Here is a 14,059-nt window from a genome sequence, read left to right on the forward strand (position 1 = left end):
TCGTTTCCCCATAACTATTTTTTGTGTGGATAGAGTCTTGATGGATCATGAGTGAAAAATATACACAACACAAATAGTACTGAAATGTCCCCCCCCCCCCCAAGAAAAAAAAATACAATTAAAGGGGTACCCCAGGCTGGGCTGAAAAAAATCATCCAGATCTGATAACAAATATATTGAATTACGGTTTTATCAATATTTTTGTGAACATGTACAGTACCAGTGTCACAATTTTTTGACTACCTGTATCAATCAGAGAACAATACATTCAGTGGACCACCAAATCTATTCTCTGGTTGAAACAAGGTAAAGGGGTAGTCAAAGAATTGAGACTGGTACTGTATATGCATGTCGTCATGAATACTCACTAGGTGGGATGATGTCACATCCACACTGGTCTATCTTGAAATAAGATTTGCAGCAATGAATATCTAATGCACTTTATCAGTTGGCAATCCATTTTTTTTTTTAGTTCTTGGAAGATATAAAGGATGTCATCAGTTTATATTGAACTATTTCATCAATCTTTAACATCTAATAACTCTTATTCCTTGTCAGATGTTGATGAAATATTTCTCTTCAAATTATTTTCAGCCTGTAGTACCCCTTTATATCAACTTAAAGGACAAGTCCACCTCAACAAAAAGTTGATTTGAATAAAAAGAGAAAAATCCAACAAGCATAACGCTGAAAATTTCATCAAAATCGGATGTAAAATAAGAAAGTTAGTTTCGCTTAATTTCACAAAACAGTTATATGCACATCCTGGCTGGTATGCAAATGAGACTATGACGTCATCCACTCACTATTTCTTTTGTATTTTATTATATGAAATATTTTAATTTTCTCATTGTCAAGTGATACAATGATAATTCCTCACTGAACATGTCAAGTTGGTCCTTATTGTCAAATCTATAAAAAAATGAAATATTGTATAATTCAAACAATAAAAACAAAAGAAATAGTAAGTGATGGACATCATCAACTGAGTCACCTAGTTGTGCATATCACTGTTTTGTGAAAAATAAGCGAAACTTTAAAATGTCATAACTTTATTTTACATCCGATTTTGATAAAATTTTCAGCACTATGCTAGTTTGATTTTTCTCTATTTATTCAAGTCAGCATTTTCCTGAGGTGGACTTGACTTTTAATATGAATGTTGGATTTCTTTTATAATGAAAGTTTGCTAAAAAAAAATAATAATAACTTATAAATCTGCTGGAATGGCTTTATTACACCACAAGAAATCCTAAAGGTTTTTAGCAAATTGTCATAAAATTCATCCAACATTTGTATTAATTTACTATGGATAAAAGATGCATTAAACTGAGTTTCCATCATTTTTATATTGTTCTTATAAATAGATTTGAGTTTCCTTTTTATACACCTGCATCAAAGCTTAGTAATACAAACACACAATTCAAGTCTTTTCCTCCAGTGGCTAACATCTTTATTGCTGTATAAGTTTTTATTTTTATTGACAGTCATTGATACAAACTTAAAATCTGTATCCTTAACTCTAGCTTTTGATGAAAGAGGGAAAAAAATGGTTTGGCTGTTACCCAGCAAGTGCGGAGACAACTTTCATTCAAAATTTACTCTACACATTTGACTGAAACGAGCTTAAAAAATAAAGGAAGGAAAATAATTTCAATGCAGTGTTTGAAATAAATTCCAATTTGCTTGCTTCAATTCAATAGAAAAAAAATGTGCAGCTATTCTTCTGACTTGATACAAATAAACGGTGACTTTGTCGAATCAAAATCACATCCACGCAAACATACTGACATAATTAATAACACCAAGTTAATACAATATTCAAGATCTTCAAAAGTTATTAAACAGGAAATAATGTAGTACATTAGAAACTAATTCAATAATAGCAAATAAAAATAATCATATTCATGAACCAGAAATCAATGTCACTCATAGTAAATAGTGATGATCTTGATTACAAATAAATATATTTCCTAATAGAAAACAATGAGCAGAAAGTTGAATTCACCCGCATCCGAATGGAAGGTTTTAATAAAATTCACAATCATCTGTTTCATAATAAAACCAACTTTGCAAACTACAAATAAAGATCTCAATATGTATTTCTAATATCCAGAGCTACTTTTAGTACTGTCACATAATGTTCTGTACTATTAACACAGAGAGTGTTAAAGAAATCAAACATTCATGTACCTCCTCCCTAATATAAGAAAACTGATTTTGGTATATTAACATACTTATAATAATCCATTTTTAAATAGCACTTAATACATCCAACTGTCTCCCGAGTGCTGTAAATATAAAACATCCAATTCATTTCATACATTTTGATTGGGTATTGTGTCGAGCGTTTTGCTATTTCTGCTAATCGGTTTACTCAATTGAGAAGCTACTTCAACCCGATATTGATCTCTTCATACAACTTATCACTCAGACTTATATATCCCCAAACATTATATGATCACAAGGATAGGGGGAAGAAAAGTTGCTTAAAACCATGATAGGGTCTTTTTTATAACGGGACACTTTCTTTCAAAGGTAGTGCAATACAGTGACCAGTCCAGACATGCTCAATAGAATACAGGCTAGCTCAAAACTCCAAGCCAATAATTTGAATGCAAATTTGTGAATATCTGACATATTGTGAGAGCCAGCTCTTTTAAATGTTTCTTATAGATAAATGGCAGTGTAGACAAGCTGTCCATCTGCACTATCATCATAAATGTTGCACTAGCTATATATCTATGTGATGAACACCATGTAGTTGCAGGAGTGGTATTCAATTATTCATAGGAATTTAGAAAAAAAAATAATCTTGTCCGAAATTTTATTTTGAAATACAAAGAAATGGAGTGATTTGTGTACTACATGCAATTCTGCAAGATAGTGGCAGATCTCAAGATAACTGAAGAAATTGGGTTTATTAGGCCGTTTTGCAAACTAGAATGGGCGTGGAATCTGCAAAGGCATTGGGAGCAACAACCTATCAATTCTTCATAATTGTACTGTCTCACACCTTGACTGCATTGTTGCATAAACTGTGTATAGCAAGGTTTTACATACATGGAGGATGTAGCTCTTAACAACCTCTGCATCACTGAGCAAAAAATTATAATATAACTTATAAGGTGAAAAAAATAATCTGGACTTGTGCAAAAACAATTAGATTTTAACGTTTCCCTTCTTCCTAGTACTCTCAACGTTACCGGTATCTTTCTTTACTATAAACAATCACATTGTGCAATATCAAAATTATGTTTGGAGCTTCTATGCCTCTTCTGAATTTCACTTCTGTAATAAAATGTTTTTGTTTTTTAACTTTCCAAGGTGTGAGTCCTGCCAAGTGTGCTCTCCTCACTGATAATGATAGCACAGGAGGCTTACCTCTGTGAAGAATAAGATTTTTATGCTTTTCAACAGATAACATGAAATTTTAAGATGTCTGCACTCCTTCAATGAAAACCTGCTACTTTTATAGGTGGTGCAGATTATTACTGCATGACCTTGTGAGTTAAGCATTTAGTTAAAATGATGAGGGGGAAGTAAAGTAGTAGCATTCGGTGCATAAACATCGTGAAGTATTTTCCATTGTATGTGAAAGTGGATACCTATTGACTTAAAAAAAACATTCCCATAAAAGAGAAGTCACACAAGTCATAAAATATGTAAACTACGAAAAAAGTATCAATTAATTATGGCACTTACACAAAATTGGGTTGCGTTGCACACAAGCCCGATAATAGTTTATCTTACTTTAACCCAGCTGTTCACACACCATTGCACTTTCAAATTATTATTATGTACATACATGTATAGCAAAATGAAGTAACGCTATTATACAATCAAACAAATCAAAATATGTATCCCTTTGCAAATAAACCCTCTCCGAAAACCAACCTAAAATTTAAAACCCACAACAGATAATCAGGACTACATACTGTACAAGACATTTATCAATTTCTTTTATTTGCATGCTGTACCATGTTATTAGGAGGGAAATTATCACACTTCTACACCAAATTTAGATTCCAGTACTTGCACTTACAGTGCAGCACTTGAAATCAGTCTCAAGCACACATTAAGTGCCATATTTTATCACTAACTTGTTCAAACATCTACGGGAATCTAGGGTCATTTGGCTTGATTATAGGCTTTCCCATTAGAGCAGCAGCAGAGAGTGGCATTCTAGGACCACCTGGTGGAAACCCCGCACCACCAGGTGGAAGACGCAACGCACCACCAGGTGGAAGACGCAATGCACCACCAGGCATTGCTCTTGGGGGGAATGCACCTGGTGGGGGACGCATTGCACCTGGAACCATACGAATTGCACCTGGAGGCAAGCGAACTGCATTAGGAGGCAAACGTATTGCACCAGGAGGAGCAGGACCCAGATTAACTTGGCCAGGTCTAGGACGAATTCCACCTGGTGGAAAGGCACCCTGAGGCAGACGGACTGCACCTGGTGGGATACCACCTGGTGGATGAGGAATTTGACCTTGTGGGGGACGAAATGCTCCTGGTGGAACAGCACCTGGTGGTAGGCGGACTGCACCAGGAGGGAAGCGGACAGCACCTGGAGGAAGTCGAGGTGCACCTCGCAACTCTTCTTGCATACTAGCAGGTATTGGTAGCCTTATTCCTGATGGCATTCCAGGGGCTCGCAGAGGGATTGGCCCTACTTCAGGCATTTCCGGTCTATGACTTTGCATACCTGCCCTCATTACTGCATCGGGTGCCATAGGTCTCATGGGTGGTCTAATCATCTGTTCCATTGCACCTCTCATGGCAAAAGGGATGCCTGGCCCTTGAAATCTTGGCGGTCTCATCATGGGGGGTCGCGGGGTCCTATGCAACAGCATATTTGATCCAGTGTCAGAAAGAGCAGGAGAAATACTTCTTTGAGATGGATCAGGTGATGACGAATGAATAACACCATCAGCTGGCATTGGTATTTCAACACTTACCGGTACTCCTCCAATACTTATTGAAATTGGTACCATAGGTCTAGGACTTTGAGACTCTGGATTTCTAGATATTGGAGTAGTTCTTGGTGACCTTATATTATTATTTGGAGTTTCTGGACGATTGCTAGATTGGGGTACTGGTACAGGTGACATAGCAGGACTTTCTGAAACATTAGTCTGAGCAGTTATGCAAGGTACTGGCTGACTAATTGCTTGAGGTGAAGACTCAGCTGCAGTTACTGAAACAGGTGAAGGGGAGAACCTAACCCCTTCCTGCAAAGAGATTTGAGGTGACTCCCTCTGCTGCATAACTGGACCAGGAAAACCTGATGACCCTGGTGACTCTCTCTGTTGTACAACTGGGGCACCCAAACGTCCAACCAACCTAGGCCCAGCATGAATACCCTGTAATTGTGGTCCTGGGAATCTAACCATAACAGGAGCAGGACGCGGAACCATTCCAGGTGTAACAGATCTAATTGGAACTGCTCCAACAGGTAGAGCACCAGGCATTCTGGCTACTTGCATTCCTGGTAGTGCCCCTTGCAGTGCAGCAGCAGTAGGAAATGCTCCTCTTGGCACCAAGGCTGATGGAGCAGCTCCTGTTAATGCTTCTGTAGGTAAAGAAGCTCCAGTAAATGCACCAGCAACAGCTCCCGCTGAAACTGCTCCTGCTGGAATTGCCCCAGCTTGAAGCGCTCCTGCTGGAATTGCTCCTGCACGAATAGCTCCTGCTGGAATTGCCCCTGCAGAAAATGCTCCAGCTGGAAAAGCCCCTGCCGGAATTGCTCCTGCAGGAATTGCCCCTGTAGGAATTGCCCCTGCTGGGATTGCCCCTGCTTGGATTGCTGCCCCTGCTTGAATAGCTGCCCCTGCTTGAATAGCTGCTCCTGCAAGACTTCCTGAGGGAATTACTCCCCCTGCAATTGCACCAGTGGGAATAGCCGATCTAGGTATTCCGCCAATTTGGATAGCACCAGCTGGAACTGCTCCACCTGGTAATACAGCTCCAGACAAGGCACCTGCTGGTACGAGTGTACCTGGTATAGGCCCTGGTACCATTGCTTGCATTCCTTCTAGTGGGGCAGCACCAGGAACTATTCCACGAGGTGCCATTGACGTAACGATCCTTGGTTGCAATACACCCATCTGAGAGCTGGCTTGTGCTTGTATTGCAGCTGATGTTATAGCTTGCATATGTAGAGCTTCTGATAGTGACATTCCTGGTCTCACACCAGACATGTTTACTGTCCCTGCTTGAAGCATTTCAGGAGTAACAACTCTAACTGGCATAGCTCCCTGCAAACCGGTTGGTGTCATTGCTCTGACAGTGCCCTGAGAAGCAGATATGCCGGCTGGATTTACTACCCGTACACCCTGCAAACCTTGTATACCTGCTACGCCTGCTTGCATGGGCAATCCTTGAACAGGCATACTGCCTTGCATAACAACTCCTTGACCTGGAACATGAACTAGTTGCATAGGAGATATAGAAGAGGTTGGTGGAGTCTGAACACGAACAAGCTGTACTCCCATTGGACTTGACATAGGAACAGGAGTATTGGGACGTACTACTGGCATTTGGAAAAGTGTCAACTGGGGATTTTGTACTTCTCCCGAAAATACATGTGGAGACATGGTAGGATGAGGAGACATTGCATGGTGACCCGACTGCCGTGAAGAAGAACGAGAAGGAGGTCTGACATCTGACTCGACCTGCTGCTCCTGTTCTCTAGGCACTTCTTGTAAGGGAAGTCCAGGATGTATGGGGCCAATGAATCCTGGTGGTCTATCTTGTTCTTCACCCTCTTCAGTAGTATCATTACTATCTTGAAGAGCTTGTACTTGTGCTTCCATTTGTGCTTCCAATCGCGCTTCATGCAACTGTGCTGCGTGGGCATCCTGTAATTGCTGGACTGGAGTTCTTATAAATCTAGCACCTGGAATAAATCCCTGTCTAGGAATCAACACTGGTCTAGGAAGACCTACAGCTTGAGGAATCAGCTGTGGCATTCCGGGAACAGGTACTGCAGGCCTATGGACAACCACATGCCGAGGAACAAGAGTTGGTTGGGGCACGAGTGCCTGTTGAGGAAGTAGAGTTGGTCGGGGAACTAGATTCTGCTGGGGAACTAGAGTCGGCTGGGGAACTAGAGTTGCTTGTGGGACAAGAGCTTGTGGTTGTACAATTGTTTCTACTTGCTGTTGCAATCCTGCTTCCTGTGCAAGTAGCTGTTGTTGTTCCACTGCCACAGATGTTTGTGAAGACTGTCCTGACCCTTGGCCTTGGGCCTGCATTAATTTTTGTTGTACATGCAATCTAGCTTGCTGCTCTAATTGCTTGTATTTTTCCATTTCTTCAGGTGGAATTGATACAGGACCACCATCTTCAGACTTGTCCTTGGTTCCTTCTTCTTCCTTTACAATGGGTGCATTGGGAACTTTGAATGCATCATCTTTCCCTTCATTTGCTTCACTTCCTCCTCTATTTTCAGAATCACTTTGGAAAGCGCAGCTACTTTGTGTTTTCTGACCTTCTTGTTTTACAGATTGTAAGGGAGGTGAATCAGGAATTGGTTTACCTGAGATTTGCGTTTTACCTGTTTTGCTTTGCTTTACAATAAGTCCTTTGCCTTCTGGAACATGTGTTTTATCTTCAACACTTGAGAGAGTATGAATCAAGTCTGAAATCTTTTCTTTTGTTTTACTTAATATTGATGTAGATGGTCGATCAGATTGCAGAGCAGGATCCGAAGCCTTGCTCTCTTTTAACGCTTGTCTTACCCATTCCTTCAAAGCACCGCAACTACCTGCACGATCAGTAGCTTTGATCTTACTTATATCTTGCTTCATTTTTTCCTGAACAACCCCCTTTCCCCTTTCTACTTTAGGTGACCTGCTCCTTGATCGTGAGTAGCTACGTCTATGGCGTCTTGGAGATCTTGACAAACTTCGGCTATGTCTGGACCTTTTACTTCTGCTTCTACCTTCATCACTGTAGCTATCACTATGGTAGCTACGCTGCCTTCTGGAGGACCTATCATCTCTGTCAGAGTAAGAAGAATAACTGGAAGATCGGTGTCTTCGCTTTGAGCTGCTGGACTTCCGATAATCATCATCACTGTAGGAGCTTTTCCTTCGCCTCCTGTCATCATCACAACTGTCCTCACTGTCTGAATAACGGCTTCTCCTCCTCTTAGAATGACCAGATTTATAGTGATCATCTGAACTTTCATGGCTCCTTTTATGTCCTCTATCTTTGGATGTATGATGTCTCTTTTTCCTGTGTTTCTTTCTTCTGTGCTTCTTGCCACTGTCGGATGCATCTGATTCATAATCCGATCCATGTGCACGATGACGACTCTTTGATCTTTTCTTCTTCTTTCGCTTTCTCTTTCTCTTTTTTGCTTTATCTGATTTATGCTCTCCATTCCTCAAAGTATTTTCACTAGATTTTTGTTTACCTTTGCACAGTACACTTTTGAAATCATAAGTTAAAGGATTCACACTATATGCAAGTGATGGGGTTACCTGAGTTTTCAAAACCATTTCTGTAGGCCAAGACAAAGTTCTCTTGAAATCTTTAGAAAGAATTGGTAGATAACCATCTTCAACATCTCCAAGTTTTACAGGGAATGAAATAGCTTTCAATTCATTTTCTAAGGCAGCAAAACTTTCAGTTTCATGTCTCTTGTAAAACTCTTCTATACTCTCTTCTACAACCTCTGCTCCACTGGAAGCAAGATCCGTCTTACTCTCTTCTTTTTCTGCAGGTTCCTTCTGAAGGGAATCATCTTTAGGAAGAGAGGGAACAGATATTTTAGGTGCATTGGGAAGAGTGGCCTTAGGAATAGGAGCTGAAATCTTTGGAGCAAGAGGATTAGTGGTTTTGGCAACAACCGAGACAGACGTCTTTGGAGTGACTGCAAGAGTAACTCTAGGAGAATTGGGAGTAGTAGCTTTGGGGGCAGTGGGAACAGGAATTTTAAGAGGATTGGGAATAGAGGTTTTGGCAACAATGGGAACTGTGATTTTGGGAGTAGTTGTGACAGATTTGGGAGTAATGGCAACAGTGGCCTTGGGAGTAATGGCAATAGAGGTCTTGGGAGAGGGATTTTCTGGCAAAGGAATATCTTTGGCTGAAAGAGTAGCCATACTCAAGCTGAAGTCTTTATTAACATTACTGATCCCCATATCACCCTTCTCAGAATGTTTTACATTTGACTGACTATCCGAGCTAGAACCACTTTTAGAAGCAGTACTTTGTACTGCAGAGGATGTCTTGAGGTCTGTACTGGGTTTCATTGGTGGGACCGGTATGGTATGGAGTGCAATTTTGGGGGCATTTTTTGTTTTAGCAGCACTCTCACCAGTAATATCAGTTTTTGTTTTGCCATTTGATTTACCAACAGTAGATGTATTCTTCATGCCACTTTCTTGGTTAGACTGTCCATGATCACTACCATCTGATTTCTTCTCATTTTTTATTTTGCTTCCTTTGGTACCTTTGAGACTATCATTGATCTGTGTCTCAGTATTCCTGGTAATACGTATGACCGACTTCTTACTGATGTTTACAGGTATAGTATTTTGCTTCCCTCCACTCTCATTTTCCATCTGAGATGCTTGTTGTTTCAAGTTTTGTGATGATGCAGCACTTCTAGTAGTCACTGATCTAGTCGAGGGCCGCTCTTTTGGCCTGAAAAGAAACAACAAAGACTAGATATATAAACATCCTATAATGGATGATTGATGGCATTTGGTTTTCATGCTGGTACCAAGGTGGGCTGGTACTAAGGTGCCAAGGAAGTGCAAGATGGCAAGTTTTATTCATTCATTTGTTACTGTAGGGTAGTACACAGTAATTCAACTAAGCAATCTATAAAGGCCTGAAAAAAGGTTATTCATAGTCTTTGGTGACAATGAAATTCTGTTTTTCTTTATTTCAGCCATCCACCTGTCTGGCAGAAATTGCACCTGTAACCAAAGTCCTAAGGCAGGTACCGGTGGACCACCCGGTTCAACTAAGGCCTAGTTTTAACTTTTGCCTTCCAATCAGTGAGTCATGAGTTAGAATCAAACCACAATATTGATTTATACAGTATGTTGTACTGGAACAAGGTGGAATAAATGGGGACGACAATTCTGTGAAATACAGCCTCACAGTACCACTGCTAATTCTAGGGTAATATGATTGTTGAGAGCTTCATAAAAACTTCTAATAAAAAATGTATTGGACATTTTATAGCAGTAACTACGTGTAACTTTGCTTAAGTCGAATCTTTGGGGATCATAGAACTCTGTTTGACTTACTGTAAGACAAATATGACTTAGAAGGGGGTATATATATATATATATGCCTACATCCTACGTAAGGGCGAAGTCTATGAATGGGTTTATTCCGCCATAATACACATATAGACGTAAAGATGAAGGTAGAGGGCGTTAAGGTGCACTACGAACATTGAAAGACAAAAAAATTTGCATTAAACACAGATGTAGAGAAATATATATATGCATATATATATATATATATATACAGTGTCTACAAGAATTATTTGTACACTGTACATTAAAACACTGAAAATAGAGTGGATGGATTATGATAAAAGCAAAGAATTTGTAACCTGGCTTTCATAAACTCTAATGAATATTATATTTTGGATCAAAAATTTATCCTCCGGTCATTGGCTAAAAGAGCTTCACGTGATTATGTGTATTTTCAACTATTTTGGAATGTTGGCAGCTAGGCATACTATTTGGGAAAATTACCTCATATTTGGGAAAATTACCTCATTTTTGTGACGTCATTTCCCCAAATAGTAAAACTATTTGAGGAAATGACGTCACGGCGCCATACGCCTGATATCAAAATCACCAACATTCAGCGGGGTATATGTGAGCTCGAGTGCTTACCATGGGCGAATCTCGCGACGTCGCGGCTACGTTTTTCAATGATACAACAATTAGCCAAAACACACAAAGGAAAGGATGTAAATAGTGTAAAAATGTTTAGACTACAGTTTATGCTTTGACTTTTTCAGACATTTTCATTGACTATTAAAACTTGGATATTATTTAAGAAAAGAGCACAAGACCATCGAGTGACAAGAGAGGATAAAGGGAAAGCCATTATTCTGTTTTTTCCTTTTGTTTAAAATTTTTGATCCAAAATATGAAACAAATATACTCTGCCATAATTTCGAGTTTCTGGTTAAAACTATGGGCCTCGGTGCCTTCAATAGTACCATTCACTTCGGGGCTGCGCCCCTCAGTGAATAGTACTATTTTGGAGTCACCTCTTGCCCATAGTTTTAACCAGAAACTCTCAAGGCAAAGTATATTTGTATAATATACCATATGAAAGAGAAAAGTATAGTCTTTGTTTTCCATATAGTTGAAAATTGTTATCGGTCACGCATGAATGATTATAATTCATTAAGTGTGATGATGCATATTTTCATATGTTTGTGATCATTGAAGCGTACATGTAACTCGTAATGCTTCAATGATCATGACTTTCTGAGAGATGAGATGACATGCTTTCATACGGTATAAAATTCAGATCCTTTTCAGCTGTTTTATTTATTTTGACAGGAAATGAAATTACACGCCTGTACAAAATTCAATGGGCCAACAGCAGTCGGGCATCAATTCGTTTAAAACCGTTTATGAAATCTGTAATACCAACTGAAATATTAAAGGGATGGTCCGGGCTGAAAATATTTATATCTTAATACATAGAGTAGAATTCACAGAGCAAAATGCCCAAAATTTCATCAAAATCGGATAACAAATAATAAAGTTATTGAAGTTTAAAGTTTAGCAATATTTTTTTTAAAACAGTCATCATGAATATTCATTAGGTGGGCTGATGATGTCACATCTCCACTTTCCGTTTTCTTACGTTATTACATAAAATCCTAATTTTTTCATTATTTCATACTTGTGTGAATAATATGTCTCCCTTATAATGAAATAAGTTGCAGCAATAATTATCTAATGCACTGAATTAGTTGTCAATCTAATTTTTCTAGTTCTTGGAGGAAAAAATTTGAATAAACCTAATTTCATATAATAAAATAAAAAAGAACAAGTGGGGATGTGACATCATCAGCCCACCTAATGAATATTCATGACAACTGTTTTCACAATATATTGTTTAACTTTAAAATTCAATAACTTTGTTATTTGTTATCCGATTTTGATGAAATTTTCAGCATTTTGCTCAGTGAATTCTACTCTATTTATTAAGCTATAAATAATTTCAACCTGGACCATCCCTTTAAGAACTGTATATCAAATGAAAGCTTATCATCTCATTTCTCTGGGAAAAAAGGAAATAAGTCATGATCAATGAAGCGTGCACGCAATGCTTCAATAATCACAGCAAGGTCTGAAAATATACATTGTTGCATATAACAATTCATAATCATTCATGCATGACTGATCAATATTTGGAAGTAGTTGCGAAACAAAGGCCATGCTTTCGTTTCCATTTTTATATTCAGTTTGACAGGAAATGAAATATGAAAAATCAATCCAATTACACCCATTTACAAAAGTCAATGAAGCAACAGCAGTCAGACATAAATTTGTTTAAAATCGTTAACGAAATCCATAAAACCGACTGAAATATTGAGAATTGTACATGTATATCAAATGAAAGCATATCATCTCATCTCTCAGAAAAATAGGAAATAAGTCATGATCAATGAAGCGTTGTGCCCTACGCTTCAATAATCACAGCAAGGTCTGAAAATATGCATTATTGTGTTTCATAATTCATAATCTGCTATACTTCCCTCTTTCATATGATATATATTTCATTATATTGTATGATGGCCAACTTAGGAATTTTTGGGATGTCTTCATAGTTTATCTTCTCATTTTGCATTGCTGTATGTACAAATAATTCTTGTAGACACTGTATATATAGTACATGTACACAAGCTTTGGCTTTGACAAGTATTAGATTTATGCAAGGTAGACTTAACATGCAAAAATAGTAATTAAGCTTTTAAATCAAGTTTAAGTACCAACACGTAGGGTAGTCGGATCTACCTCAAACCCAAGGACATGTAGGGAAATATAGTTATATCATAAAAAAAGCACATTTTTAAATTTGACTTATAAATCAGGACATTTTAACATGATTTACTTCACACGATTTGTGATAAAATACACTGCAGCATTGGAAGTACACATACTGCAATGTTTTATTCAAATGGAACTGCAGATTCATTCCTACATATAAATGCAAAAGTACAAGTAAATGCACATACTATACTAGCCCTTAATAGTTAGAATATTTAAAAGACATTATCAATGAATCACAAGTCTTACTTTTTATCAGAGGATCCACTAGTTGTTTTCTCTGTCATTGATGAAGGTTTGGTTTTTTCCCGCAATCCTGCATCTTCTGCTCCCTTGCCTGTCACAGACTTTACCTTCGTCTCAGGAGCCTATTAAATCAATATCCTTCATCAATAACTGCTATCTTAGCATCATTTTTCACATGTATGACTACAATGAATAAAGATGCCCCTTTGTAATCATAAGAAATGGAAAAAAAGACAGGACACCTGATCCTGAGCCATTTACTATCATTCATGTACTTTTATCCATCGAATTATGCAAGTTTAGGAAAATTATTTTGCATAAACCATGGTCGCATCCATGGCAACAAGTGCAAATCTACAGAGATCACAAGACTGAAATGTCCAAAATGTCTTGCATGTTCAATCATAGTTCAATTAAACACTATTATGTAACATCATGAAGCTACTAAACTCTAAACTTTGATTTCAGTGATAAACACTGTATTTTTGTACAAACATTTTTTCAGGTAATTTTTTTTTTAGAAGTCTCCCTGACATAGCAAAAGATATGTCAATAATAACATGAGAAATCATTAACAAGCTCAAGAAACCCCCCCCCCCCCCCTCGGAGAAAAATAAACCACTTATGACTTCTAATGGATTCAAAGATAAAGAAATGAGAGCAAGTTGAACAAAACTTTAACATTTTTGTAATAGACTGGTTTAACAGACCAATGGACCAACAGGAAGAGTGATTACTAAGTCTCTGCT

The 14,059-nt window shown here is 38.2% G+C and overlaps 1 protein-coding gene across 4 annotated transcripts in view; it reads right to left on the bottom strand.

The window, feature by feature from the left end:
- Positions 1-1,428: 1,428 nt before the first annotated feature.
- LOC129255835 (uncharacterized) overlaps positions 1,429-14,059 on the bottom strand; it is a 36,949-nt gene continuing 24,318 nt past the window's right edge. For all 4 annotated transcript variants that reach the window (XM_064096520.1, XM_064096518.1, XM_064096519.1 and 1 more), the window contains 2 exons: positions 13,314-13,432; positions 1,429-9,666 (listed from right to left, as the gene is read on the bottom strand). In XM_064096520.1, the coding sequence (XP_063952590.1) occupies positions 4,116-9,666; positions 13,314-13,351 (5,589 nt within the window). In that variant the 5' untranslated portion in view covers positions 13,352-13,432 and the 3' untranslated portion in view covers positions 1,429-4,115. The remainder of the gene's footprint in view (positions 9,667-13,313; positions 13,433-14,059) is intronic.

This window comes from Lytechinus pictus, chromosome 3 (genome assembly GCF_037042905.1).
Source record: "Lytechinus pictus isolate F3 Inbred chromosome 3, Lp3.0, whole genome shotgun sequence".
Lineage (NCBI taxonomy): Eukaryota > Metazoa > Echinodermata > Echinoidea > Temnopleuroida > Toxopneustidae > Lytechinus > Lytechinus pictus.